This window comes from Antechinus flavipes, chromosome 4 (assembly GCF_016432865.1).
Source record: "Antechinus flavipes isolate AdamAnt ecotype Samford, QLD, Australia chromosome 4, AdamAnt_v2, whole genome shotgun sequence".
NCBI lineage: Eukaryota > Metazoa > Chordata > Mammalia > Dasyuromorphia > Dasyuridae > Antechinus > Antechinus flavipes.
This window is the reverse complement of record NC_067401.1, coordinates 145,918,025-145,943,973: the sequence shown is the minus strand read 5'-3', so window position 1 is coordinate 145,943,973 and position 25,949 is coordinate 145,918,025. Positions and strand designations below refer to the sequence as shown.

General features: G+C 32.3%; 1 protein-coding gene across 1 annotated transcript in view; it reads left to right on the top strand.

The window, feature by feature from the left end:
* The window catches only part of CCDC47 (coiled-coil domain containing 47), a 36,966-nt gene that overhangs the window by 6,555 nt on the left and 4,462 nt on the right, over positions 1-25,949 (top strand). Inside the window, exons 2-11 of the mRNA XM_051994990.1 lie at positions 14,088-14,353; positions 14,770-14,877; positions 15,262-15,436; positions 19,885-20,006; positions 20,210-20,275; positions 21,290-21,391; positions 21,933-22,043; positions 23,727-23,812; positions 25,331-25,389; positions 25,704-25,813. Coding sequence (XP_051850950.1) covers positions 14,093-14,353; positions 14,770-14,877; positions 15,262-15,436; positions 19,885-20,006; positions 20,210-20,275; positions 21,290-21,391; positions 21,933-22,043; positions 23,727-23,812; positions 25,331-25,389; positions 25,704-25,813 — 1,200 coding nt within the window. The 5' untranslated portion in view covers positions 14,088-14,092. The remainder of the gene's footprint in view (positions 1-14,087; positions 14,354-14,769; positions 14,878-15,261; positions 15,437-19,884; positions 20,007-20,209; positions 20,276-21,289; positions 21,392-21,932; positions 22,044-23,726; positions 23,813-25,330; positions 25,390-25,703; positions 25,814-25,949) is intronic.

Genomic DNA, 25,949 nt, shown 5'->3' with positions numbered 1-25,949 from the left:
GGGTCAAACCCAGTTTAGTGATTTTTTTTGAATATAGTTCTAAATTGCTTTCCATAGTGGTTGATCATTTCACAATTCTACCAATAATACCAAAGAAATTTGATACAAAGATTTTTTTCACTACTTGATTGTTTCCCTTCTAATTTTAAACTGAATCAATGTTACTTTCGCCAAATTTCAATTTTATATTATCAAAATTGCTCATTCTGTTTACTGTAATATCTACTGTGAAAACATTTGGTCAAGATCTTTTTACCTTTTTATTGTTAATGAAAGATATTTCCATTCTCTTCTAATTTATTTGATGTGACCTTTTATATGTAGGCCATTTAGAATTTGTGGCGTATGGCATGAGATATTGATTTATGTCTACTTTCTAATAAACTATTCCCCAATCTTCTCTGTATTTTTTTTTCTCAAATAGTGAGTTCTTACCCCTTACATATTTGAGAGATCCTTGAGTTTATTGACCACTGTTCTGTTTTCCAGTAGCATCTGGATTTTATATGCCTAACTGTTCCATTCCTAAACTTTTTTTAATAGTTTTATCCATACAGAATAGTTTTATTGTTTTTTACTTTGTATTATGACTTAGTATTGCTAGGTCTTCTTTCTCCCACTTTTTTTATTACTCTGAAATATTTAAACTTTTGTTCTTCCAAACGCCTTCTCTTTTAATTTTGTTTAGTTATATGTAAAATAATTCTTTGATAGTTTGATGGATGTGGTGTTGAATCAGTAGATAATTTTAGGTGGTATTATCCTTTAAATTATATGAGTAATTAATATATTGTTTTCCTTTATTTCCCCAAAAACTGTTTTGTAGTTCTAGGCTTATAATTCCTATGTGTGAATTGATAAAGAGGATATTTTATCCATCTGTATTTACTTTTCTTTCTTTTCTTTTTGTGTGCTGGGTTTTGTTGATAATATGTAAAATGGCTCATTTTTGAGTCTAATTGAATTTCTGTACTTTATTGAATTTATTATTTGAATCAATTTTTAGTTAGAGCTCCAGGACACCCTAGATTAACTATCATATCATCCACAAAATGTAATTATTTTGTTTCTTAGTTGCCTGAGCTTTCTTGAGCGTAGTCAACATTTCTTCTTTTTTTACTTAACAGAATTTCTATCACTATATCAAATAATAATTGTGATAATCAGTATTATTAGTGCTTTACCATGATCTTACTGAAAACTCAGTTATTTTTTTTCATTATATTTAATGTTAGTTCTTGGTTTTAGATAGGTACTATTTATTATATATGGAAAGATCCAGTCATTCCTGTGCTTTCTAATATTTTTTATCAATAAGGTATTGAATTGTGTCAAAAGATTTTTCTGCATCTATTTACATAATCATGTAGTTTTGGGTTTTGTTCATTAGTGTGGTTTATTACAGTTTTGCAACTATTGAAACAACCCAGTATTCCTAATATAAATTCATCCTATTGATGATGTGCTTAATTATTGTAATTGTTACTGTAGCTTTCTTGCTAATATTTTATTAAGTATTTTTATATAACTACATTAGAATAGTGGTATGTCAGTATCCCTATTTATGTGTCAGAGCCATAGATGTCTGAAAGAAGTAATATAATAGACTGCTTTCTTTCCCTGTTTTTGCAGTTTGTAAAATGAAGTTAATAATTCTTTGAACATTTGATAAAATTTACTTACTTATCTGTTTCTTGGACTTTTTTTTTAAGTTCCTTTGTGACTTAATTATTTTTCTGAGATTGAGTTGTTTAAATGATCTTTTTCTTTTAAACAATTTCAGTGTTTTTGTAAAAACCATTTCATTTAAGTTGTATGATTGGGTAAGTTAGTTTCTAATAAGTTTGTTTACTCTTGTGAGTTACTTTATTTTTTTATGTTGTTAATTTAGCTTTGGTCCTTCTTCCATCTCCTGCATACCTCCTTTTATTATAGCACTGTACTAAAAGCAACATATAAAAATAAATAAAAATAAAAGTAACCAACAGAGCCCTCGCCCTTAAGAAATTTACATTCTAATAGGTCGATTCAAAGCATATAGGGGAGCAATGTCCAGTGTTTTAGGTGGTATTAATTTGATGACTACTCAGAAAATAAAGTGGGAGGGGGTATGAACTTGGTGAGATGGCATATAAATGGCCAGAGAGTGGTGGGTCTGAATACAGACTATTTATAGTAAATATTTGGTAGGTGAAAATTACGGACAAGCTTGGAATGCTGGATTGGAGGTAAAAGTTGAAGCAGAAAGCACAGAAAGATGGCAGCATGAAGATGGCCTGGAAATAGCATTATTCATCCATTCAATATTTTTTCAGTTTTATGTATCTCTCTGGTTTTTAGAAATTTCTGTTTTTATCTTTAATTGAGGTTTTCTGATGTGTTTCTTCTCAGGGTTTATTAGATACATGCCCAGTTAATTGATTTGATCTTTGTTTTGATGATGATATGTAGTCCCTTAAGTACTGCTTTGTCTTTGAGGCTAGACTCAAATTTGACCTCACAATTTATTTGGTATGGTTCCTTGGGCAAGTTAATTAACCTCTGCTGCCTCTGTTTTCTTATTTATAAAGTGGTGGGAATAGTAGTATCTACCTCCCAGCATTGTTATGAGATTAAAATGAGATAATATTTGAAAAACATTTAGCAAATGATCAAATACCATACAAAAAGTAGCTATTATTAGCTGTTATCATTAAAAGATATATTTAATATTCTACTTTTCCATATTTCTGAAATTTTTATATCCTAATACATGAGTCAGCAAATTGGGTCAAATTTGGTCTGTCTTTTTTTTTTTTTTTTAACACCCAACAGACTAGTGATGGTTTTAACATTAAAAAAAAAAAGTTTTATTATATTAAAAAATTTTAAAGCCATTCTAAGATTTTTGAACATACAAAAACTGGAATAGGTAGGATTTGATGCTTGGGGCATAGTAATTAATCCCTACCCTATCAAATGGTCAATTTTCATAAGAGTACTGTGCAAAACAGATTTATATATTCCTTTATGTTCCTATTCAATAATCTTAAAATGTGTATGTCTATCTTTTTAAAAGTCTTATTGTGTTCTGAACTTTTTTGTTTCCTCTTTTTTTGTTAGATTTGTTAAGTAGGTGCAAAAGTAGCACATTTTGAGTCTAGCTAATGTAATGTTACTGTCTTTTTCTCTGATTAGCTTTTTTTTTTTTAAACTGCTTTAAAGATAATGTAATTTCCCTGTGACAGAAAGGAAAGAAGCAGTATTTATGTAGTGCCTACTATGTGACAATTTAATGGCTAAGTAGGATTGAGGATAGCCACACCTAGAGTCAAAACTTGTCATCTTCCCAACTTCAAATGTTTCATCAGACACTTACTAGCTTGTGACTTTAGGCAAGTTACTTAACCCTGTTTCCCTTGGTCCTCCTCTGTAAAATGAACTGGAGAAGGAAATAGCTTCTATTATCTCTGCCAAGAAAATTCTAAATAGAGTCACAAAAAATCAGACATGACTTAAAATGATTGATTTATAACAAATGTGCAAGTACTATACTAAGTGCTTCCCCCCCCTCCTCCCCTCCCCTCCTCTCCCCCGGCAATTGAGGTTAAGTGACTCACCCAGGGTCACACAGCTAGGCAGTGTTAAGTGTCTGAGGTCAGAATCACTGCACCACCTAGCTGCCTCCATATGATAAGTGCTTTTTACAAAGAATACCTCACATCTTTATAATAGTCCTGCAAGGTAGATTGTTATATCCTCATTTTACAGTAGAGGAAACTGAGGCAGAAATTAACTGAGTTGCCCAGGATCACATAACTAATAAGAATCCAAAACTGCATTTGAACTCAGGTCTTCTTGATTCCAGACCCAGTACTTTCTTCACTGTGCCATCCAGCTTTCTTTACAATTTTTAAATTTATTTTTTAAAGTATTTTTTAATCCTTGTATTATTTGAGATCAGTTCATTTCTCTGCTTTTATTCTGATTCTCCTGCAACATAATAAATTCTGTCCCAACCTCTCGTTTTACTATTTGAAATGTTTATTAGTGAGTTCTGCTTTCTAATCCATTTGTTAACCCCTCTTCCATTTAATGGGTGAGTTCATCACATTTGCATTCACTATAAAGATTAACTAATACTGCACTTTCTTCCAGCTTAATTTATGTTTTTCTTATACATTTTCTGTAATGAATATTCATTTTAAAAGATTATACTTTCTTTTTAAAAAATGTTTATTTAAAACTAAATACAAAATTAGAAAAATAGTCAATATGTAATATTTCAGTATTTGCAGTATTTCATTGTAGCTGCTGACAAATCTTGTACAATTCTAATTGTAGCTCCAGCATATTTAGATTGAGGGTTTTTTGTTTCTTGTAAAATTTTCTCTTTGATTTAGGGACTTTAAATTTTAGCAATAATGCTCCTATGTGTTTTCCATGTAGGATCTCTTTGAAGTGGTTATTGGTGAATTTTTTCCTATTTCTATTTTCCCTTTGTGTTCTTTTACTTCAGGACAATTTTCTTTGATTATTTCTTGTATTATTGTGTTAAGGTTCTTTTTTTGGTCACAGCTTTTCTCTTTTTTATCTGTTCTCCAGACATGTTGTTTTTCTTCTATTTTACATTTTGTTCTATTTTTTCATTCTTTATATTTTGTTTTCTTATTTCTTGATCTGTTATAGTTTCACTGGCTTCCCTTTGTCCAATTCTAATTTTCAAAGAATTATTTTCTTAAAGATTCTGGCTCTCCTTTCTATTTAGCTGACTTTCTTTTTGTAATCTTTCTCTTTTTTCTTTCTTTTTTTTTTTTTTTGGAAGGACAAAAGGTTCATAGACTTTTAATAATAACAATAAGTATAATGATACATAGTATTTTGAAGTTTGAGCATTTAAAATATTTTCTCATTTGGTTCTCACAAGAATCTTGTAAGGTAGATGCTCTTAAGATCCCTATTTTACAATTGTGGAAACAGGCAGATAAAGGTTATGACTTTCCCAGGTAAGTGTCCAAGATGAGATATGACTTCTGTCTTTCTGACTCCAGATTCAGCATTTGATTTACTTCACTCCCTTTATGCTTAACCTCTGCACTATCTTTCTCTTTTTTTCTTGGATTTTTTTTTCTTTTTCTTAGTTTTTCCTCAATCTTTCTCATGATTTTTAAAGTTTTTTGTTTTGTTTTGTTTTTGAGTTCTTTCATATATTCTTTTGGAGGAGGCAACCATTTAACCTACCTACCTCTTTGAGGTAGGAGAGGCTTTTTTTTTTTTTTTATTTCAGTCCTTTTCTGAAGATGAACCAGGTGTTCCCTATTCCCATAGTAAGTTTCTAGGGTTTGATTCTTTCTCTTTCACTCATTTTTAAAATTTTTTTAAAATGAGAAGTTATTAGCATAACTTCTATTGGGGAGGATGGGGGAGAAAAATGGTATGCTTCAGGTTAGCTCTGACCTGGAACGCCAAACCAAAAACTCCATCCTCCTGCAAAGGTCCACAGACAGAAGCTTCCTTATCCCTCTCCTTCTGCACTTACCAGGTGTTAGGCTACTCCTAACCTGTGATACCTTTTCTTACCTAGTCATCTCTACAACTCTTTGGACATCTCCTAATTATGAATAAATACTGTTATTTTCTTGTATGAAGGACATCCCATTTATTTTCATTGAGTACTTTTTTAAAGCACCTATTAAATGCTCACTGAATGATAGAAAGAAGTTGAAGATTTAAACTTAAAACTTAACTTTGTGCTACAGGAAAACTTGTGGTAGTTTTCTTATTTCTTGTCTACTGGTATTTAATATGCTGCTTGTCAAATATTACTAGCCATAATTTACTTTGAGTTTGGCTAACGGTAGCATGGTATGACTTTGAATGAGTTGATTGAGAAGCAAGAGACTTAATGTTTATGTGGTTTCTAGTTATTAATCTCTAAAATTAGAATAAAATTTCAAACTCCATATGTTGTATGTGTGGCAGGAATGAAATTCAGTGCATGTTTTTTTGAAATAGAAAGGAGCAATGCAAGAAACATTTCAGTAACATAAATGACAGAACTTACTGACTTTATGTGAATGGTGGAGAAGGGGGGAAAAATCAAAGATGAATTCAAGATTTTGAACTTTGGAAAAACATTACAAAGAAACATTTAAGTACCTACTGTTTGCTAAGCCCTTTCCCTTCCCAGGAAGATAAAAAATTTTTGTTAAGACACAGCCTTTGCTTTCAGGAAGTTTACTAAAGGGGAACTTAGTAAATAAAACATCAATATAGATAGCTATGTTAGAAAGTTACAAAATAAAGTGTATCATCTACAGGTGATAGCAGAAATGGCTTCATGGAGGAGGTGACATTTCAGTTGGTTTTAAAGAAAGATAGGAATTCAGTAGATGGTGGGAAAATTCCAGACATATGAAACAGCATAAAAGTAGAGTACAAATTTGGGGGGCAAAGAGTGGCCCATATTGGTTAGAGCATAGAGTACACAAAAGAGTAATTTTGGTCAAATTTGGAAAGACAATGTAGTACCACGATTGTGAAAGAACTTGAATGCCAGGCAGAAATTAGAACTTTTACTCGTTAGATAGTAGGAAAGTAGTGAAGACTGGAATTGAAGAATGACTTGTCTAGTTACCAGCCAAAAATATTTTGGGGGACAGAAGTAGAGGATGTTTTGAAAGAGAAAGAAAATGCATTTAATGCAGATTAAAAGATCTAAAAGGAAAAATCGTGACAAATATGAAGACTTCTGCTAAGGTAGCATTTACAGGACTTTCTAATTCCTTGACTCTTCTTCATTTCTCACATCCAAAGATAACAAGGTTAAGAATAATAAAGAACAAGTGAATTAATGTTTTTACTACACAGAAATAGTAAATACTTGAGATGAAATAAGGAAAAGCAAGTTTAAGGGAATGAATTATCTTTTTAGACATAGAATCAAAGATACTCAAAAGTTTGAAGGGGTCTTAGAAGGTGTCTAGTCCAAAAAATATTTTCTACAATGTCCTTAACAACTAGTCATCAAGCTTTTACTTGAAAATCTTTAATGAGGAGGCATTTCTACTTCCCAAAATAATCTATTTCACTTTTTGACAACCTTAGTCATTAGTATATTTTCATTTTATGTTAAACTGAAATTTCCAATGCTTATAATTTTGTCCTCTTCAGTCAGAGTAAACAAATATAATTCCTATTGCATAACAAATCTTTAGATATCTGAAGACATATTGTTATGTCTCTGTTAAGTCTTGAGACTTAAATATCTCTATTTCTCACTTGTCATGCTCTCAAGGTCCTTCACCATTTTGATTACTTTCTTTAAACATTATTCAACAAAACAGTAACTTACTAAAATAAATACAATAAAAATAAAATCCAAAATTCGACACAGTACTCTACGTATGATCTGATAAGAACAAAATATAGTGGAACTAGCAACCTCGTTACATATACTATTCCTCTCTTATTGTAACCCAAAGTTAAATTTTATTTTTAACTGCCTATTTTGTACACTTGATTAATTTAGCTCATAACATAATACTAAAAAACCTGGGTGGTTTTTGAACTATTAAATCATGCCTCCCTCATTTTGTTTTTATGAAATTGATTTTTTTTTAACAAGTGGAAAACACTTAAAAATGTAATAAATTGTAATTTAATTAGATTTATCTCAATGTACTAACTTTTCAAGATCATTTTAGATTTTGATCCTTTTATCCAACAAATTTGATATTCCTTTGTGTCATCTGCCTGTTTAATAAACATATGCTTTCATTCAAGTCATTGATAAAAATGCTTGTCACAAGGCCAAGAACTAATTCTTAAGGCATTCTACAAGACTTTCATATAAGTTGATACCAACACACTTAATCCTTTTGTCTGGTTAGAAAGATTACAAATCCTTCTAACTGCTGTCAGTCCAAGTAAACTCAAATCTCATCAATAAGAATATCATGGGAAATTTTGAGCTCTATGCTGTGATATTCAGGTTTGGAGATGTCCTGTAAACATTTGAAGTTGTGGAATCTAGAATTCATAATAACAGGATCATAGATTTAGAGCTGGAAGGACCTTAGATGTCATCTAATCTAATTTATTATTTTACAAATGCAGAAACTAATCCAGAGAGAATAGTGGCTTACTTAAGGTTACACTAATAACAGCCAGATTCTAAGCCCTAGGACTTTGAGTCTAGGGCCAGAGGTGGGATGAGGGCACAGAGATAAGTAGCTGAAGCAAATGAGATTTCTAAGGAAGGAGGTTTAGAAAAAATAGAAGAGGATCCAGAAGAGTCCCTTAAGGAATTCATGTAATAAGTTAAAAAGAAGATAAGGAAGCAAAGGAAACAATGTGAAGATTTAAGTACAAAGAGTATGGAGTCTCTAAAACCAAGGGAAGAGGGACTGCAGTAGGAAGGGGCAAGTCAGTATTGTTAGAACTAGAAGAAAGTCATTGTGACTAAGGACTAAGAAGTACATTGGATTTGGTAAATAGGAGGTCATTGGTGATATCCCAGAATACTTTCAGTAGTATTGGAAGCAGAGACCAATTGGCAAAAGGTCTAACTGATATATCACAAATTTGCAGCAAATGAAATAGCTTATTTTTGCCATTATAACAGTATACAGTAACAGTTCTCAGGAGAAAGAGTGGAGGAAACATATTAAAGGTTACAAAGGAATAAGGTCACAGGTTAGAAATAATGAAAAGTCAAGGTGGAGGAGAAGAAGAATTTTAAGGTAGCTTGTAAAACATTAGAGTGGTATATCATATAATTCAAGACAGGTCTGGAAGTAAATGAAGCTGGAGGGAAGAGAGTAATAATGTCAAGAGACTAGAGGTCAGGATGAACTGAGGAAACAAAGGTTCCAGCTTCCAAGTATAACAGTTTATTAAGCAGTGTATGCCACTTGTATAACAAATCAGTACCAGACCTCCTCAGCTTAGCACTGGACCCCAAATACAGAGGAAACAGGTTTTTTTATGCATTAAAAGAAGATAATTAACAAGATGTAAATCAGGATATAAAATTAGGTCATCACATTTCTAATTGGAGAAAAGACTGGAAACTTTCCAAATTGGGAGGAGAGTAACTAGGTACAATTCTCTGAAATCAGAAAAAGAGGACCATTCTTTATTCAAATGTCTGTATTCAAAGGAACCAGGAAACAGTAACTAATTGACTAGTGTGGAGCCAGTTTTCAGATAAGACTTAGGAGTTGCTTGAGAGGTATAATTGAGAGTTAGTGAGTGTGTTACTAACTCAGGCATATAAATAAATAAACACATACATACATACACACATACAACTTAATTATTTGCTGTTTTACTGCAAAGTCAGTCAGGTCCTGAATGGAAACTATTCCATTTTTAGATGGCTCAGATAGAAAGTTGGGCATAGTCAGCCTGAAAAATATTGAGTTCTCGTGCAGTCAATTCTTTGATGAGGTAAAGGGATGGAATTTCTCTTGAGATGGATTTATTATTGGTTCTATACCTTCCCCTCTTTCAGTCAATACATGTCTTCAGTTTTTCTGAAACCACTTCCTTTATTTTTTATTACACAGTATTAGTGCATTATATTCATATACCAAAATGTATTCATCCATTCCCTAACTAATGGGCATGCCCATTATTTTCTAATTCTTTGCCTCACAAAAGGAGTTGCTATAAATACTTTTGTAAACATAAGGTCTGTGGAAACTGAGTGTGACAGATCATAATATAGTATTTTCATTATTTTTGTTGTTTGCTTGCATTTTGTTTTCTTTCTCATTTTTTTCTTTTTGATCTGATTTTTCTTGTACAGCATGATAATTATGGAACTATATATAGAAGAATTGCACATTTAATATATCTTAGATTACTTGCCATCTAGAGGAGGAAGTTGGGGGAGAGAAAAAATTTGGAACACAAATTTTTGCAAGGATAAATGTTGAAAATTATCTATGCATATGTTTTGAAAATAAAAAGCTTCAATAAAAATAAATTTTTGAATGATTGAATCAGTTCAAAACTTCACCGATAGTGTGTTAATGTTTCATTTTTCTGTTCATCCTATTATTATTAGCCAATCTAGAAGGTATGAGATAGTATCTCAGAATTGTTTTAATTTGCATTTCTCCAATTAATAGTGTTTTTTCATGTAGCTTTATAAAGATAGCTTTGAGTCTTTCATCTAAAAACTTTATATCTTTTGATCTTTTATCAATTGGGAAAATAGCTTTTATTTTTATAAATTTGACTCAGTTCTCATTTGAGAAATGAAGTTTTTATCAGAGAAACTTGTTGAAAAAATTTTAAAGTTATAATTGAAAAATACGTTTCCCTCCATTATATTCCCCTCCCATTTGTTCTATTGTCTCCTTTTACCCTGTCCCTTCTCAAAAATGTTTTACTTCTGACCGCTGCTTCCCCCAATCTGCCTTCCCTTCTATCACCCCCTACCTTCTCTCTTCTTCCCCTCTTATTTTCCTGTAGGGTAAGATAGATTTTTATACCTGATTGATTATGTATGTTTGAACCAATTTTGATGAGAGTAAGGTTCTCTTATTCTCCCCAGTCATTCCCTCCACTGTAAAAGCTTTTTCTTGCCTCTTTTAAATTAAAATTAAAATATTTTAAATTAAGATAATTTATCCCATTCTACCTCTCCCTTTCTCTTTCTCTCAGTGCATTCCTATTTTACTTTTTCTAGGTATTATATCTTTTCATCTCACATCTGTGTCCTCTGTTTATATATATTCCTTTCACTACCCTAATAATGAGAAAGTTTTTTATGAGTTACAAGTATCATCAATCTTTCCAGATAGGAATGTAAGGCTTAATCTTAAGTTCCTTTTGATTTCCTTTTCTATTTACCTTTTTATGCTTCTCTTGAGTCTTATATTTGAAAGTTAAATTTTCTATTCAGCTCCAGCCTTTTCATCAAGAATGTTTGAAAAACTCTTCTGTTTTATTGAATGTCCAAAATTATACTCCTTCCCCAAAGAATTACACTCAGTTTTGCTGGGTAGGTTCTTGGTTGTAACTACAGTTCCCTCCATATACAGAAACTCTAAATCTTGTGTCATCTTAACTGTGGCTCCATGATCTTGAATTGTTTCTTTCTGGCTTATTGCAACATTTTTAACTTGACCCAGGAAGTATACAATTTGGCTATAATATTCCTGGAAGTTTTCATGTTGAGATCTCTTTCAGGAAGTGACCAGTGGATTCTTTCACTTTTTATTTACCCTCTGCTTCTAGAATATGAGTGTAGTTTTCCTTGATAATTTCTTGAAATAAGATATCTGGACTCTTTTTTTTCTTTTTCTTTTTCTTTACTTTTTTTTTTTTTTTTTGCTCATGGCTTTCAGGTAAGCCAGTAATTATTAAATTATCTCTCCTGAATCTCTTTTTCTGGTCATTGCTTTTCTTAATGAGATATTTCACATTTCCTTTTATTTCCTTTGGTTTGATTTGATTTTTTTGATTTCTCATAACGTCCTTAGCTTTCATTTCCTCAATTCAAATTTTTAAGTAATTTTCTTCACTGAGCTTTTGTATCTCCCTTTCCATTTGACCAATTTTACCTTTTAAGAATTTTTTTTTTATTGGAACACAGGGCTTTGCAAGAGTTAATGTTGAAAAAGTTATCGATGCATATCTTTTAAAAATTAAAAAGCTTTAATAAAAATAAATAATTCCTACCCACTCCCCCCCCCCACTCTTCCCCCCCCCTCCCCACTCCCCCCGAGTGATTTTTTTATGCCTTTTCTCTTGGCCAGTTCTGCATTTCAGGGCATTTTTCTTCTTGTTGGCTTTTTGTAACTTTTATTTACCATTCACCCTCCTATTTTTTAAGGAGTTATTTTTTCAGTGTTTTTCCTTTTTTACCAGGCAGCTGACTTTTTTCATGATTTTCTTGCATCACTCTCATTTCTCTTCTCAATTTTTCAACTATCTGTCTTGATTTTAAAAAATCCTTTTTAAGCTCCTCAGTGACCTGAGACCAATTCATATTTTTTCTTGGAGACTTTAGATATTGGAGCTTTAACTTTATGTTCTTCTGAGTATGTGTTTTGATCTTTCTTACCACATTAGTAGTGACTTTCTGTGCTCAGAATTTTTATCTGTTTGCTCATTTTTCAAGTCTGTTTCTTGACTTGTAACTCTTTCTTAAAGTCAGGCTCTGCCTTTAGGGTAGACAGAGCACTGTGAGCAACTACAAGTTTTTTTGCCTTCAAATTGTGTTAAAAGTCTCTGCTGTATTATGGCCTAAAAACTCTGATGTACTAGTGTTTCTCCTCATCCTGGGACGGCCATTGAGGGGATAAATTGAACTGTGTGTTGGTGATATGAGAATTTTATATATGTAAAAAAAAGTTCTAGAGAAGGAAAGGAGTGGAACAAACTAAGTGTTTGCATCTGGCTAAAAGTTACTCTCTCCTGGGTGCAATTTGTTTTGGCACTTTGAATGTCCTTAGGAGGGGAATATTGAAAATGGACTCGATAAAAACAAAAAATTTGAAGGCCATAAAGATAAATTAGCAAGTCTTCCAACAAAAGCAAAGATCCTATGAGAATCATATTGCTTGAAGTATAAGATTTTTTAAAAATCTGATTTACTATCAGTTATCTTCAAAAACATTAAGCAGCAAAATGAATTTTCTAAGTGCTGCAAACAATGTTACTCATAGAATTTATATTATTATCTTTAACTGCCTTTCCACTCACTTTTTCTTTTAGCCCAAAAAGCTATTTGGTTAGAATAACCTTGTTACTAAATAGAGGAACTTCAGAAATAAAGCCAAGTAGTAAATATTTCAGCAGTAGAAGAGCTGAATGTGTTTTGATTTGATTCTGTAATTCTCATATTACCATGGTTTGTATTACTCTGATATAATTCTTACAATAATAAAAAATGTTATATTAACTCATCCTTACCTAGTTGTACACCAAAAGATGAGTTGTCACACTACAAATAGAATTCATTTAAATACTTAAGAACTTCCCTACACCCTCCTGTTCAATCCCATAACCTGGGTTCTTCCCCATCTCTTCAATCTCAAAAGCAGTCTGTGCTTGCTGCTTCTACTTCATCACTTATCCACTATTCCTAAATCCTTTTTATAATCTATCATGTGCTCTTACCACAATATTGAAACTAACTCATTGGGTAATTCTACCCAGTTGCTACTTCCCTTAATAAGACTTTTAACCAAATGTGTTTTTTCCTTTGAATTCTCATGGCACTTTGTGTACCTTTTCAATAAACTTAGCATACTCTGTTCTATATTTTAGTTATTCATGTTCATCAACCATTGAGCATTTATTAAGCACCTATTATTGGCCAGGCATTGTGCTAGGTATTTTGTAGGTATAAAGATCAAAGTGAAATAGTTGCTACCCTTAAGGAATTCATATTCTAACAGGGAAGAAGCAATATGCCCTTATATGTATATACAGAATACATAAAGCAGATACAATTTAGGGCACTAGAAATTATCTTGGACAAACAGGCAGAAGGTGGCATTTGATCTGGATCTGAAAGAAAACCAAGAATTCCCAGAGGTGTAGGTAAAGAGTATTCCAAGCATGAAGGTCACCTAGGATAAAGGAAGGATTGGGGTGGAAGTTAGAGGATCATGGGTAAAGAACATAAGGAGATGTATGGCTGTACCATAGTTCTGTAGGAAAGGGGTGTGCAGAGAAAGGTAAGTCAGGACTAGCTCGCAAAGGCCCTTATGTACCAAAGACATTTATTTACAATTCCTACTTTAGGCATTCACTAAATACTTGTTAATAGAATTACATATCAAAGGGTCCCTGAGTTCCATCCTCATGTTTTGCATATTAGAAAGTCAAAACCCCTAGGAGTGAAATGGCCTTACCAAGGTTTCATAGCTGGTTGTGTAAAAGCCAAGAATAAGGCCCTTAAGTTATTTAATTTCTGGCTTAATACTCTTTCTGTTATACCACATTTAATCAGATTGCATTATAGGAAATATTGATGAAATCTTATGGCTTTGTATCTTTTTAAAGAAGTGTTCACAAAATCTGATTATTTCTGGCTGCAAGTAAAATTATTTTTTGTTTTTGTTCTTGTTTTTGTTTCACAGTCACCATGAGAATTATCTGCTTACTCTGTGTGTGTCTTTTGATGCTGGGGGATTTCTTGGAAGCCAAGTTTGATGATTTTGAAGATGGGGATGATATGGTAGAGTATGATGATAATGACTTTGCCGAATTTGAGGATGTAATGGAAGATGTTGTCACAGAGCCTCCTCAGCGAGTTATCACCACTGAGGAAGATGAAGAGGAAGCCACTGTAGAGCTGGAAGGGCCAGATGACAATCCAGAGGACTTTGAAGATGCAGATCCTCAGGTGAACTTCTATTCTAAAATCACCTTCAATAATATGTGGAAATAACTAATAATTTACTAATTATATGAACAAAACCTTTTCCCAAGAAAAGCTCTATTGCCTAGAGCTTTCCTTTTTTGATCAATAGGTGGCGCCCTTCTCCCTCATTAACTACAATTTATTACAGTAGCAATACATTTATTTTGTAATGAAATGAAAATTCTTCTTTCTTACACTCACATTAAAAACAGAAAACAGTAGATAAAGGTGTACGAATTGTTTGGAAGAGATCTGATCGATTTAAATTCTTAATATAAAAGTATGGAAGATTACTTTTAAAGAACACATTTCACATTTTTCTCTTCTGCTTGCTGTTTTACATACTCTTTATTTTCCCCAAGAAATATCATCTCAAATAATGTTTTTCCTTTTCTTAGGAGGGAGATACTGAGAATGAACCATATGATGATGAAGAGTTTGAAGGCTTTGAAGAGAAACCAGATATGTCTTCCAGTAAAAGCAAAGACCCTATAACAATTGTTGATGTAAGTATACAGGATACTGAATACCAGACAACTCAGTGTGATATTTTGTTCTTTGGCTTCAAATTATAATTACTTACACTTAACTAGTGTTGCAGAAGGAGAAATACATGAGATGAATCTACTATATCAAATATAGTTTAGTATGTCAAGTATAATTTCCAAGTCCTTTTTGTCATTCTGTTATATTTTCTTGATGTTTCTCTAGCAGGATTAATACAGAACATCAGAATGTTTCTTAATCATTGTATGACTATCTTTCCTGAAAGTAATTTTAAGTGTTTCAGCAAAACAGCCATTACTTCTTATGATTTATATCTTCTGGATTCTTCTATGTCATATAAGAAGCCACATTATTTATTATTAACTATAATAACTTTTTGCTAGGTCCCTGCTCATCTCCAAAATAGCTGGGAAAGTTATTATATGGAGATTTTGATGGTAACAGGCCTGCTTGCCTACATCATGAATTATATTATTGGAAAGAATAAAAACAATCGTCTGGCTCAGGCCTGGTTCAACACCCACAGAGAGCTTCTGGAAAGCAACTTCACTCTTGTTGGTGAGTTAGACCCATCCAGATTGAGCTACTAAACTAATAAGGATCTTCTGAGAATGATTTCCTGCTCCTAAGTAATATAAACAACTATTTTAGTAGAATACTCAAGATCTGCTGAAGGGAAAGTATTGAAGTACTGTCTTAAGCTCACTGTCTTAAGGAGTAGGGGCTAAAATTTTATAAGCTTGTACTTTGTTCACCTGAAGGACTTGTGAAAAATAATTTTCTCTTTATTTTGTAATAAACATACATATGTCTTCTGTCCTTTAGATAGAATTATACTTATCAATCTCTCCTTGTGGTTCCTTCTTTACTGTTCACCCAAGTTTCCCCCATCCTTAAAAAAACTAATTAGCTCTTCCTGTTCCTTCCAGCTGTCATCCATATCCTCCCCTGCTGATCTCCTACAAAAGTTTTCTGTTTTTTAAAGTCTATTTCTTCACCTCTCTAACCTCATTGAACAACTGACGCTGTTTTTTCCAACTTACAAATTTGCCTTTGAGTACCTTTAGCTTCCTCCCTCTGGATACTTTTGTTATCTGGGTTTTTGTGACTCTCTTTTCTCCCCAGATTATCTCCTATTCTCTGAACCTCCCTTCTCTCCTCTCCCTTCCCTTTCTTCTCTCACCCCTAGCCTCATTTGCTGTAATTTCATCCAGATTACTCCTTTTGAAAGCCCCATCTACTCTGACCTCTTTCTCTTTTCTCTCTATGCTCATGGGTTTATTTATCATCTTTATACAGATGAATTCCAGACTGATAAATCTATCTCAGTCCATTGCTCTTTGTTGAGCTCCAGTTACATATTACCATTTGTCTAATAGGTGTTTCAAATTAGAAGCCACGAATACACAATATATTCAAAAACTCATTTTCTTTCCCCCAGATCTTAATCTAAATTCCAATCAGTTGATAAATGTTCATTAAGTACTTATGCAGTGTCAGACATTGTGCCAGATTCTAGGAAGAGAAATGCAAAAAAAGAGAGAGAGAGAGAAGAAGAAGAAGAAAAGAAAAAAAAAATTCCTTCTTTGAAGGAGCTTACATTCTATTAGAAAAAACTGTAAGCTTAAAACCTACACCAAGATTTTTGGGATAATCTGTATGTTTTTGCTTATGTAACTAAATATGTATACTTTAGAATGTAAACTCTTTGACTGCAAGAACTATTGAATTTTCACTTTTTGTATCCCTTGTGCTTAGCATAGCACATAGTTGATGCTTAATAAATGTTGGTTGTTATATCTTTAATCTGTTCAAAAGTTAAATAAACATAAATAGCCTCTCCTTCCTCAAACATTTGGCATATTAACTCTTATAAGTGAAAAATATTTTCTGTGCTAAATTATATCAAAGGAATGATTAGAATTGAATTTCTCTTTTTACTCAGACAATAATGATAGTAAATTTTCATGTTACATACTTCATTAAAGTTAACAAAAGTAAATAAAACTGTCTCTCAAATCTATACCTGGATACCTTTAATGAACAACTACTGTCTGGCTGTTACAGTAGTTTCCAAACTTTATATAATGATACTCTTAATTGGTGCAGATCATTTTCATAATTTATATTTTGGTCATAAAATCATGAATTCATTAAAATTTTGTAGCACAGAAACCTTAAATATACATAGATATTAAATTATTAATGAACTTTTAAAATGCTTTATATTTACAACTTGTAAAATAATATTATTATTTATATGATGCTTGAGCTTACTTTTTGGTAGTTTCTCAAAACCTGATGCCATTGATAATATTTCTATTGATAATTGGTTTTTAATCACTAATTGGGATTGAAATTTTGTCTTTATTATGGTTACACCAGAAAACTTTGTTCCAAACAAGCAAAATGTTATAAATAGTAGCAAGTTTTGTATTTCTTTATTTGATAAACAAGAGAATTCTATATTCTCCTGTAGCTAAAATATAAATGTTTTAAACATATTTTCTCAGGAGAAGTCAATTAGAGTAAGATCAGATATGTCATATTTATCTCTAGCAAACATGTTTCTTGTTCATTTTTATAAATATCTAAGTCTTAAAATAAATTGAAAATTGCTTCTAAAGACTGGTCAAATGATTAATAAATATTTTCTATTTTATATGTAGATCAGGCATTTTTTAACTTGGGGAGTTTATTTAAATTAGGATGCTCATTAGCTATCTTCTGGTATGCCATTCATAATAATCTTTTAGTCACCAGAAGTACCAAAGACAAAAATAAAAGTCTTTTAATTCAAGAATAATAGCTCTTAACTTTTTCAAACTGTAGTCACTGTTTCATAAGGAATTTGCATTGATTTATTTGGAGTATTTAGTTTTTCAGAAATATCTACCAAATATAAATTTTAAGGGAAAATTTTTATTAGTATCTTGTTTTTGTTTACATCATTACCTTCATTTCCAAATAAGCCCTTCCCTCATCTTTTACTCAGAGTCATTGCTTCCAGGAAAGAGAAAAAAAAAAAAAACTTAAAAGAGTAATTCATCAAAACTAGCCATGTCTGATAGTATATGCACTATTCCATACCAATAGTTCTGCATTTCTTCAATGAAGAAAAGTAGGTTCAAGAAATGGAGCCAAGTTTGGTCATTATAATTACACAACAACCATATGAAAAAGTGTTCCAAATCAATGACAAGAGAAATGCAAATCATAGTTACTTGGAGGTTTCACATTATATCTAGCAAATTAGCGATGGCAAAAATGGAAAGTGTTAATGTTGGAGAGAGTATTTATTAGAACATACCAAAGATAGAGCTGTAAATTGGTCCAGCCATTCTGGAAAGCATTTTGGGATTATATGAAGAAAGGGACTAAAATTTCCATACCCTGAGACTCAGAGAGACTCCTCTGCTAGGCACATATGCCAATGCACATATGATTGGTTACGAAAAGGCCCCATATGAACCAAAATGTGTGTAGTAGTTAAGAACTGGGAAACAAAATGATTCCCATTACTTAGACAAATTCTGGCGTGTGAATAGAATATTATTGTGCTGCAAGAAACATTGAATATAATTAATATAGAGAAACATCAAATGACTTATATGAATTAAAGCAGAACTAGGAAAACTAACGAGATGAGGATTACAAAAATTTAAATGGAAAGAACATCAATTGAAACTGAATGCTATAAAATTTCGTTGACCAAACTTGGGCCAAAGAAGAGAGATGAGAAGGAATTTCTTTCCTTTGGTGACTGAGCCATAGAACACAAGCAGATACTAGGATATTTGACTGGTGTATTATTAGTTTTGCTTCACTTTTCCCTCTTAGTCTGTATTATAAGAAATGGGGAGCTCTGGATGAAGAAATAAGGAGAGAGATATTAGAAACTTAAGCTAATGTAAAAACAAAAAAATCAGAATTTTTCCCAAAAAGCTAAAGATGTATATGAAGAATATGAAAATCTTATTTGTTGTTGGTTTTGCTGAACTTTACCCCCTTTTTATAAAGGATGGTATTCTGGGATAAGGTGAATATGGAGACATATTGGAAAATGTAGGTGATGTAAAAACAAATATTTTAATAAAAACATTCTTTTTTTTCAAGTATACAGAAGAAAACAAAAATGCAGAATGAAATACAGGTCTTTTTTTGTTTTTTATTAAGTATAACATTCTTTAAGAATAAAAAACTATGTTTGCAGTTTCTTATACAAGGCTTATACTAGCCTTTCTTGTTCTTTTTAAAAAATGAACTATTTCCTGTTTATTAAATTCAAATAAAAATAAAATTTTAGAAAATCAAGTATTTATATTATAGTTTCATTTGTTGTTTGTTGAAAAATCAGTGTGACAGCTGAATGAATTATATCAGTGAAATCCTTTTGTCAGTAAATTTTAGGCTGGTAAAATCTTTCAATTTCAATATCGATTTTTGAGTGTTTTGTTTTTAGTGACAGTCAATTAGCTCCTAAGGGAAAAAGGAAAGAATTCCATTGAAATGGTAAGAACCAATTGGATGGATTAAGATAATGTGTAGGGGGCAGCTAGGGGACGCAGTGGATAAAACACAGTCTTGAAGTCAGGAGGACCTAAGTTCAAATCTGGTCTCATATATATTGTTTTTTATAGTTTAAAAAGCATTTTATACACATTATCATTGTTATTTTTGGCTGAGGCAATTAGGGTTAAATGACTTGCCCAGAGTCACACACAGCTAGGAAGTATTAAGTATTTGAGACCAGATTTGATTTCCATACCCTGTGCCCCCTAGCTGCCCCCTATACATTACCTTAATCCATCCAACTGGTTCTTACCATTTCAATGGAATTCTTTCCTTTTTCCCTTAGGAGCTAATTGACTGTCACTAAAAACAGGCATTTTCAGTATAGGCTACTAGAATTATGAAAAGAAAAGCCAGTTTTCCTTAGTAGTAGAGTCGTTAACCCTAAACGTTTTGTTTAATGAACAGCATTAAGCAAATTTTCTTTTTCTCAGGGGATGATGGAACCAGCAAGGAAGCTACAAGCACAGGGAAGTTAAACCAGGAGAATGAACACATCTATAACCTCTGGTGTTCAGGCCGAGTGTGCTGTGAGGGCATGCTCATACAACTGAAGGTTAGTAGAAGAACTTTGGAACTGTAGAAATTCTTGGTCTTCCCTTCATTCTTCTCCTATAGCTATTAATTCCCTAAGGTATAGTGCTTGCTACTCATGTAACCTAGCCATAGATAATTTATAAGGAGTGTTTGATGAAATTTTGGATTATTACATAAGTGCCAGCTCTTCCCAACTTGATTTATTATACTTAATTTTTTCAGTTTCTCAAGAGACAAGATCTCCTGAATGTCCTGGCTCGAATGATGAGGCCAACCTGTGATCAAGTAGTATGTATGCTTTGCAATTAGTTTTTCTGTGTACAATTTGAGTTCTCAGTTTGTACAGATTTTCCTAAATTAACTATCATTTGTGGATAAAAATACTGAATTTCTCCTGAACTATTTTTCTGTTTCTTAAAACAGTTTATCAAATTAAGTCATCTAGTTTATGTTGTGTTCTGTGTACCTAGAAACCTTAATATCAAGTGGATTTCTTTCCTTAGTTATAGTTTAAAGTATGGCAAACTTCTGTTAATTTATTAAATAAATATTTATTGTTCACTTGGTGTGGGTTACTATATTCAGGGCATTGTTCTGGGGCCATGTTTGATCCATATTATAAAAATACACTTCTAAATTTCCAGGAGCTTGCAATTTAGTAGGGAAAAAATATATACACAGATGTCTAGAATGCAAAGCAACATGTGATAAGTGCCTTAAGAATGATACAAATTAAATATCTTGAAATAGTTGTTAGATTGAAACTCTCATAATTTTAAAGTATCTTTCTATTTCTCTGCATGAAAAGTAGTGGGATGTGATAGTTAGAAAGGCCAGTGTGGGAGTCAGGAAGAGCTAAGTTCAATTCTTGCATTTTATTTAGTTCATAAGGAAATCAATTAATCTCTCAGTGCCCCCAACAACTCCTTATGAATTGATCTTTATTACACATAGTTTGCTGATTTGCATAAGTGAAAGGAGTTTTAGATCAAGAATTCCCCACAGTGATAAAGTCACCCATTTGGACATTATCTCCTCCCCATCCCATCATCCCCACTCTAATCCATTACATATTTTTCCTTTTTTTTTTTTCATTCAAAATGACCTATTACAAATGTATTTTGAGACTACTTTATATAAAGAATCAAGTCGTTTGAATATCTCAATAGAGATTCTAAAGTTGGATATTTATCTTTATTTTTCCTTCAAAAGTACAATAATAGTGCTATATTTAACAACCCACTTCAGAAATCTTAAGTCCATAAGTAGACTTTATTATTTGTTTGTGATACCTGTTTTCAGCAAATAAAAGTAACAATGAATGATGAAGATATGGATACATATGTTTTTGCTGTTGGTACACGGAGAGCCTTGGTACGATTACAGAAGGAGATGCAGGATCTGGTATGTATATTCATACTAATTTGACAGAAAAAATGAAATACTTTTTATTTTCTCTCATGTTAAATCTTAAATTTCTTTGTTGGGGTAGCTAGGTGGTGCAGGTACAGTAGATAGCACACCAGCCCTGAAGTCAAGAGGACCTGAGTTCAAATCTGACCTCAGACAGTTAACACTTTCTAGCTGTGTGACCTTGGGCAAGTCACTTAACCTCAATTGGCCCAGCAATAAATAAATAAATAAGTTCCTTTATTGTCCATTTCTTAAGCTATGTTTAAAATTATTTTACAAATAAGTTAGTGAATAAAACACCTTAATTATCATACGTACTTAGGTATATTATATGGTTGGTATACTTTCTAATAGATAAAGAAAAATTAGTCTCATTTTAGAGCTTTAAAGATGAGAAAGAAAAAACTCTTTGCTATTCTCTTGGGGTGGATAATAAATAAAGCTTCTAATTAATTAGAAGTATTCTATTAGGCAATTGATGATTTATTTCACAAATAATAAAATCTTACATTTCTCTTCCTATTTACAACAGTGTGAATTTTGCAGTGACAAGCCCAAATCTGGAACAAAGTATGGGCTTCCAGACTCCCTGGCCATCTTGTCAGAAATGGGAGAAGTCACAGAGGGAATGATGGATACAAAGGTAAATGCAGTAGAAGAAATTTCTCTGAAGGATTTTGCATTTCCAGGGTACATACCATTAAATCTATAAAATTTTTAAACTTTTACAACTAATTTGTGTCATTTCCACACACAGATGTTAAAAATGAAAATACAATAAGGGATTACATCTGGGGAGTTGATTAAATAACATTTTGTTTTGTTAAAATATTTTCTTCTTTAATTATAACCAATAACCTTTGGAGTTTTGGTGGTTGTTTTTTCCCAGATCATTTTAAAGCATATTCTTCTGTGCTTTTTTCAGGGAGAAAGAATACATTACCACCATTATTATTCCTATCAGGAATCATTTTGGTGAATAGTCTGTATCTCTTTAATTTCTGGTAGGGTAGGAAGAAAGGGGTATAGAAATAAACACCTAGACATTGATTGTACAGGAATAAAAACAAGTCTAATTATCTCAGGTTCTATATATTAAAACCACTAGGAAATCAATTCATATCAATTTAGTAAAGATTTGTTAAATAGTTACATATAAAACCCTTTGTTAGAGACTGGCATACAAGTTTGAAATAAAACATTATCACTGCTTTTCCAGTAGCTTAAGATTTTAAACTATGTATTCAAATAACCATGGAGCAAGGCAGAATGTGTTACATTCAGAGGAAGGCCCCAGACAAAATGTTTTGAACTATTTGAGTGAGAGATGACTTTCACCTAGGAAAATTAGGAAGCTCTTAATAGAAAAGGTAATCTTTGAAGTCTGTTTCATGAAGGAAAGAATTTCAACAAGGCAAAGATTGGGCATTTGGTATGGGAGTATCCATTGGGACACTGAAGTAAACAAAGACAAAGAGGCAGAAGGAGAATTAGGAATGATTGATACACAATACCATTTGGTTGGAACATTGAATATGGAAAGGACAGTCATTTAAGATAAATCTACAAAGCTGGGTTGAATTCATTATATATGGTCTTGGTCTTTGAATGCCAAAATAATGTTTACTTTATTCAAGCTGTCAAGAAGATTACAGATAAACTTAGAACAGTGCATTAGGAAACTTGCTTGTGTCATGGTGTGGGATGGAGGGTGGACTAAAGAGATAACTAAGGAGATCAGTGCCGTCATTAGGTGAGAGGTCTTGGGGACAAAGGTACAGGAGAAGAGGGACAAGGTGTGAGAGATACATTCCTGAGGTAAGTTCAGATGGTCTTAGAGATGAATGAAGGTGAGAGAGACACAGGAGCCAAGGTAACAAAGATTTCCATAGTAGAAAGACTACATGTATTATCAATTGAAACAGTGAAGTGAGTTGTAAAGGTGCAGGTTTAAGGGGGAAGATGATTTATCCAATTGTATGTGTTTCAGAGTATAAGTAAAGATTAATCCTTTAAAGATGTTTCATTAAAATTATTTGTTGTTTCTGAGTCTTTATAGTTTTACTTCATATCATATGCTCCTTAAATGATTATGCTGTTTTCTCCTTCCAGTTCAGAAGAAATTTAGGACTTAATTAGCTTCTATGTTATGACTTAATCAGGGATCTTGTTTATAAAATTTAACTTCTGCAACCTTTACCTTAGGGATTCCATATAAATAAATATAGCGTTCTAAATAATAGAATTGTGTGTTTAAGAAAAATTGAAGTACAAATGCCTAAAGTTTCGAACAAACAAGCATACCTTCTTTTTTTTTCCCCCCCAGATGATACACTTTCTCACACACTATGCTGACAAGATTGAATCAGTCCATTTTTCAGACCAGTTCTCCGGTCCAAAAGTCATGCAAGAGTATGTATAAGAGATGAAATTCCCAAACAAATCTGCTTGACTAACTTGATGTTTTTTGAAAATCAACAAGGTGCCACTGGCAAATTTCCCTTGCAAAATGGGTAAGGGAAACTGGTGGCAGACTACTGAACTTAGGTTCATTTTGAAAGGTGTTTGAACACCTATGTGAAGCAAACAAATGAATTTGACCTGTGTCTTATTGTCATTCATTTATTCATGTGGTATGGTGAATGAAATTCTGGCAGAATGAATGTGAAGGAAATGAGCTGTTAATCTGTTTTTCTTTTTGTGCTTCTAATTTCTCATCTTGATATCTATTTCTCTACTTTCAATAAATAAGCATTTATTTAAACATCTACTATTTGCCAGACACTGTGCTAAGTGCTACACTGTTTGATTTATCAATTACAAACCTATAGGCTCTGTATGGCTCCTTTCATAGTAGGTAATTTTATGCTTTCTTATGTAAAATATTTTCTAAAAGCAACAACAATAGTCTGTAGGACTTTGACTAGATATTGTTCCAATATAAACAAGACAAAAACAAGGTTGCCATAAGGACTTGAATTTGTCTTTTAAATTTACAGTTCTCCTTAAATTAAAATATTTACATGAAACTATCTAACAGGGCAGCATTATCATATTAACTTCTGACTTAAATTTTCTTAAAGAAGACTTTTCTCTTGACACTGTGTATTTGCTATGGTCAGGAATTGCTAAATTTCAGTTTATTGTCAAGTTAAATAATTATCAATCTGCTGTCTTCTCTTTCCATTTGAGGAGAAATTTATGATTGAGTTAGCCTCTGTATTGTGGCTACAAAAGAGACCGTCTTTTTGTATAGCCTTTAATTAGAAATCTCCCTTCAGGTTAACAGCAGCATTAGGACTACAAAGTTATCACTTAATTTCTAGGTTAAAATTCCTATCAGATATTTATTTGGGTCTCTTTAAGTCTCTTTTTTGATGTCTAGTAACAAATGCAAAAGTAAAAAATCCCAGTCTTAGATTGGATAAAGAAAGTTGGTGGCAGTTCCAGGATTAATTAAAGTCTGTAGTCCTACAACTTGTTGTGTGTTGCTTTGCTCTTAAGTTTGAACCTGCTCTACGACTAAGCTGCTTCTACTTAGAAGTTTACCACAGATAATAGGAGATGAAAAAGACTAAAACCTTCCCAAAAAAATATGATATATTTATTAAGACTTTGCTGGTCACACATATAAAAAAGGTTTCCTGATAGTGTTGGGCAACAGGGAGATGCCGCTTGTAACCTTATGTGCAGAAATTGTGTAAGCAACAATCAAATAATAAACTTCCCTGATTGTTTAATTAGTTTAGACTTTTGAAATGGATTTTGTAAATAAAGCATTGTGATGACCGACATCATATCCCATGCGTTTTCATGTGTGTATTCATCTGTTTGTGGTGACCAGCATAGAGCATGAGTATGTTTTCCATGAATAGAGAATATATCTCTTTATTCTCTATCTAAACAATTTTTTCTTTTTTTCTGAAACAGGGAAGGCCAGCCTTTAAAGCTGCCGGACACCAAGAGGACACTATTGTTTACATTTAATGGTAAGAGTTTTGGCATCAATTCATGTCTTTAAGTTGCTGGTCTATGAAATAGTCCTTTTAAAAGGAGGATTGTTGTGCTTTCTTTTAGATAAGAGAGTTGAAGCATCATTACTTAAACCAGTATTGTCCTTAATTTTAAAAAAGAATTTAAGTTCCTTCCTATATCTTGGTTTCTATGTTTGTCCCATTTTATAGCTAACTGCCTTTTAAAGAAGATACATCTAAACTAAGATAAATGTGGAAAGCATTTCTTTTAATGATATAAAAAGAGAGGAAACTTAGAATCACTAATAGGAAATGGGTTTATTTTCCAGTGCCTGGCTTAGGTAACACTTCCCCAAAGGATATGGAGGCTTTGCTGCCCCTGATGAACATGGTAATTTATTCTATTGATAAAGCCAAAAAGTTTCGACTTAATCGAGAAGTAAGTGCCACTTCCTTACAATTTTGCCTTCAAATTGAATGCATGTCTCTTTTGCTAGCATTAATGTCCAATTCAGTGGAGAAATAAAGGGGTGGAGGACTGGGAATTGAGGATGCAAATAGCAAGGGAGTCCTTT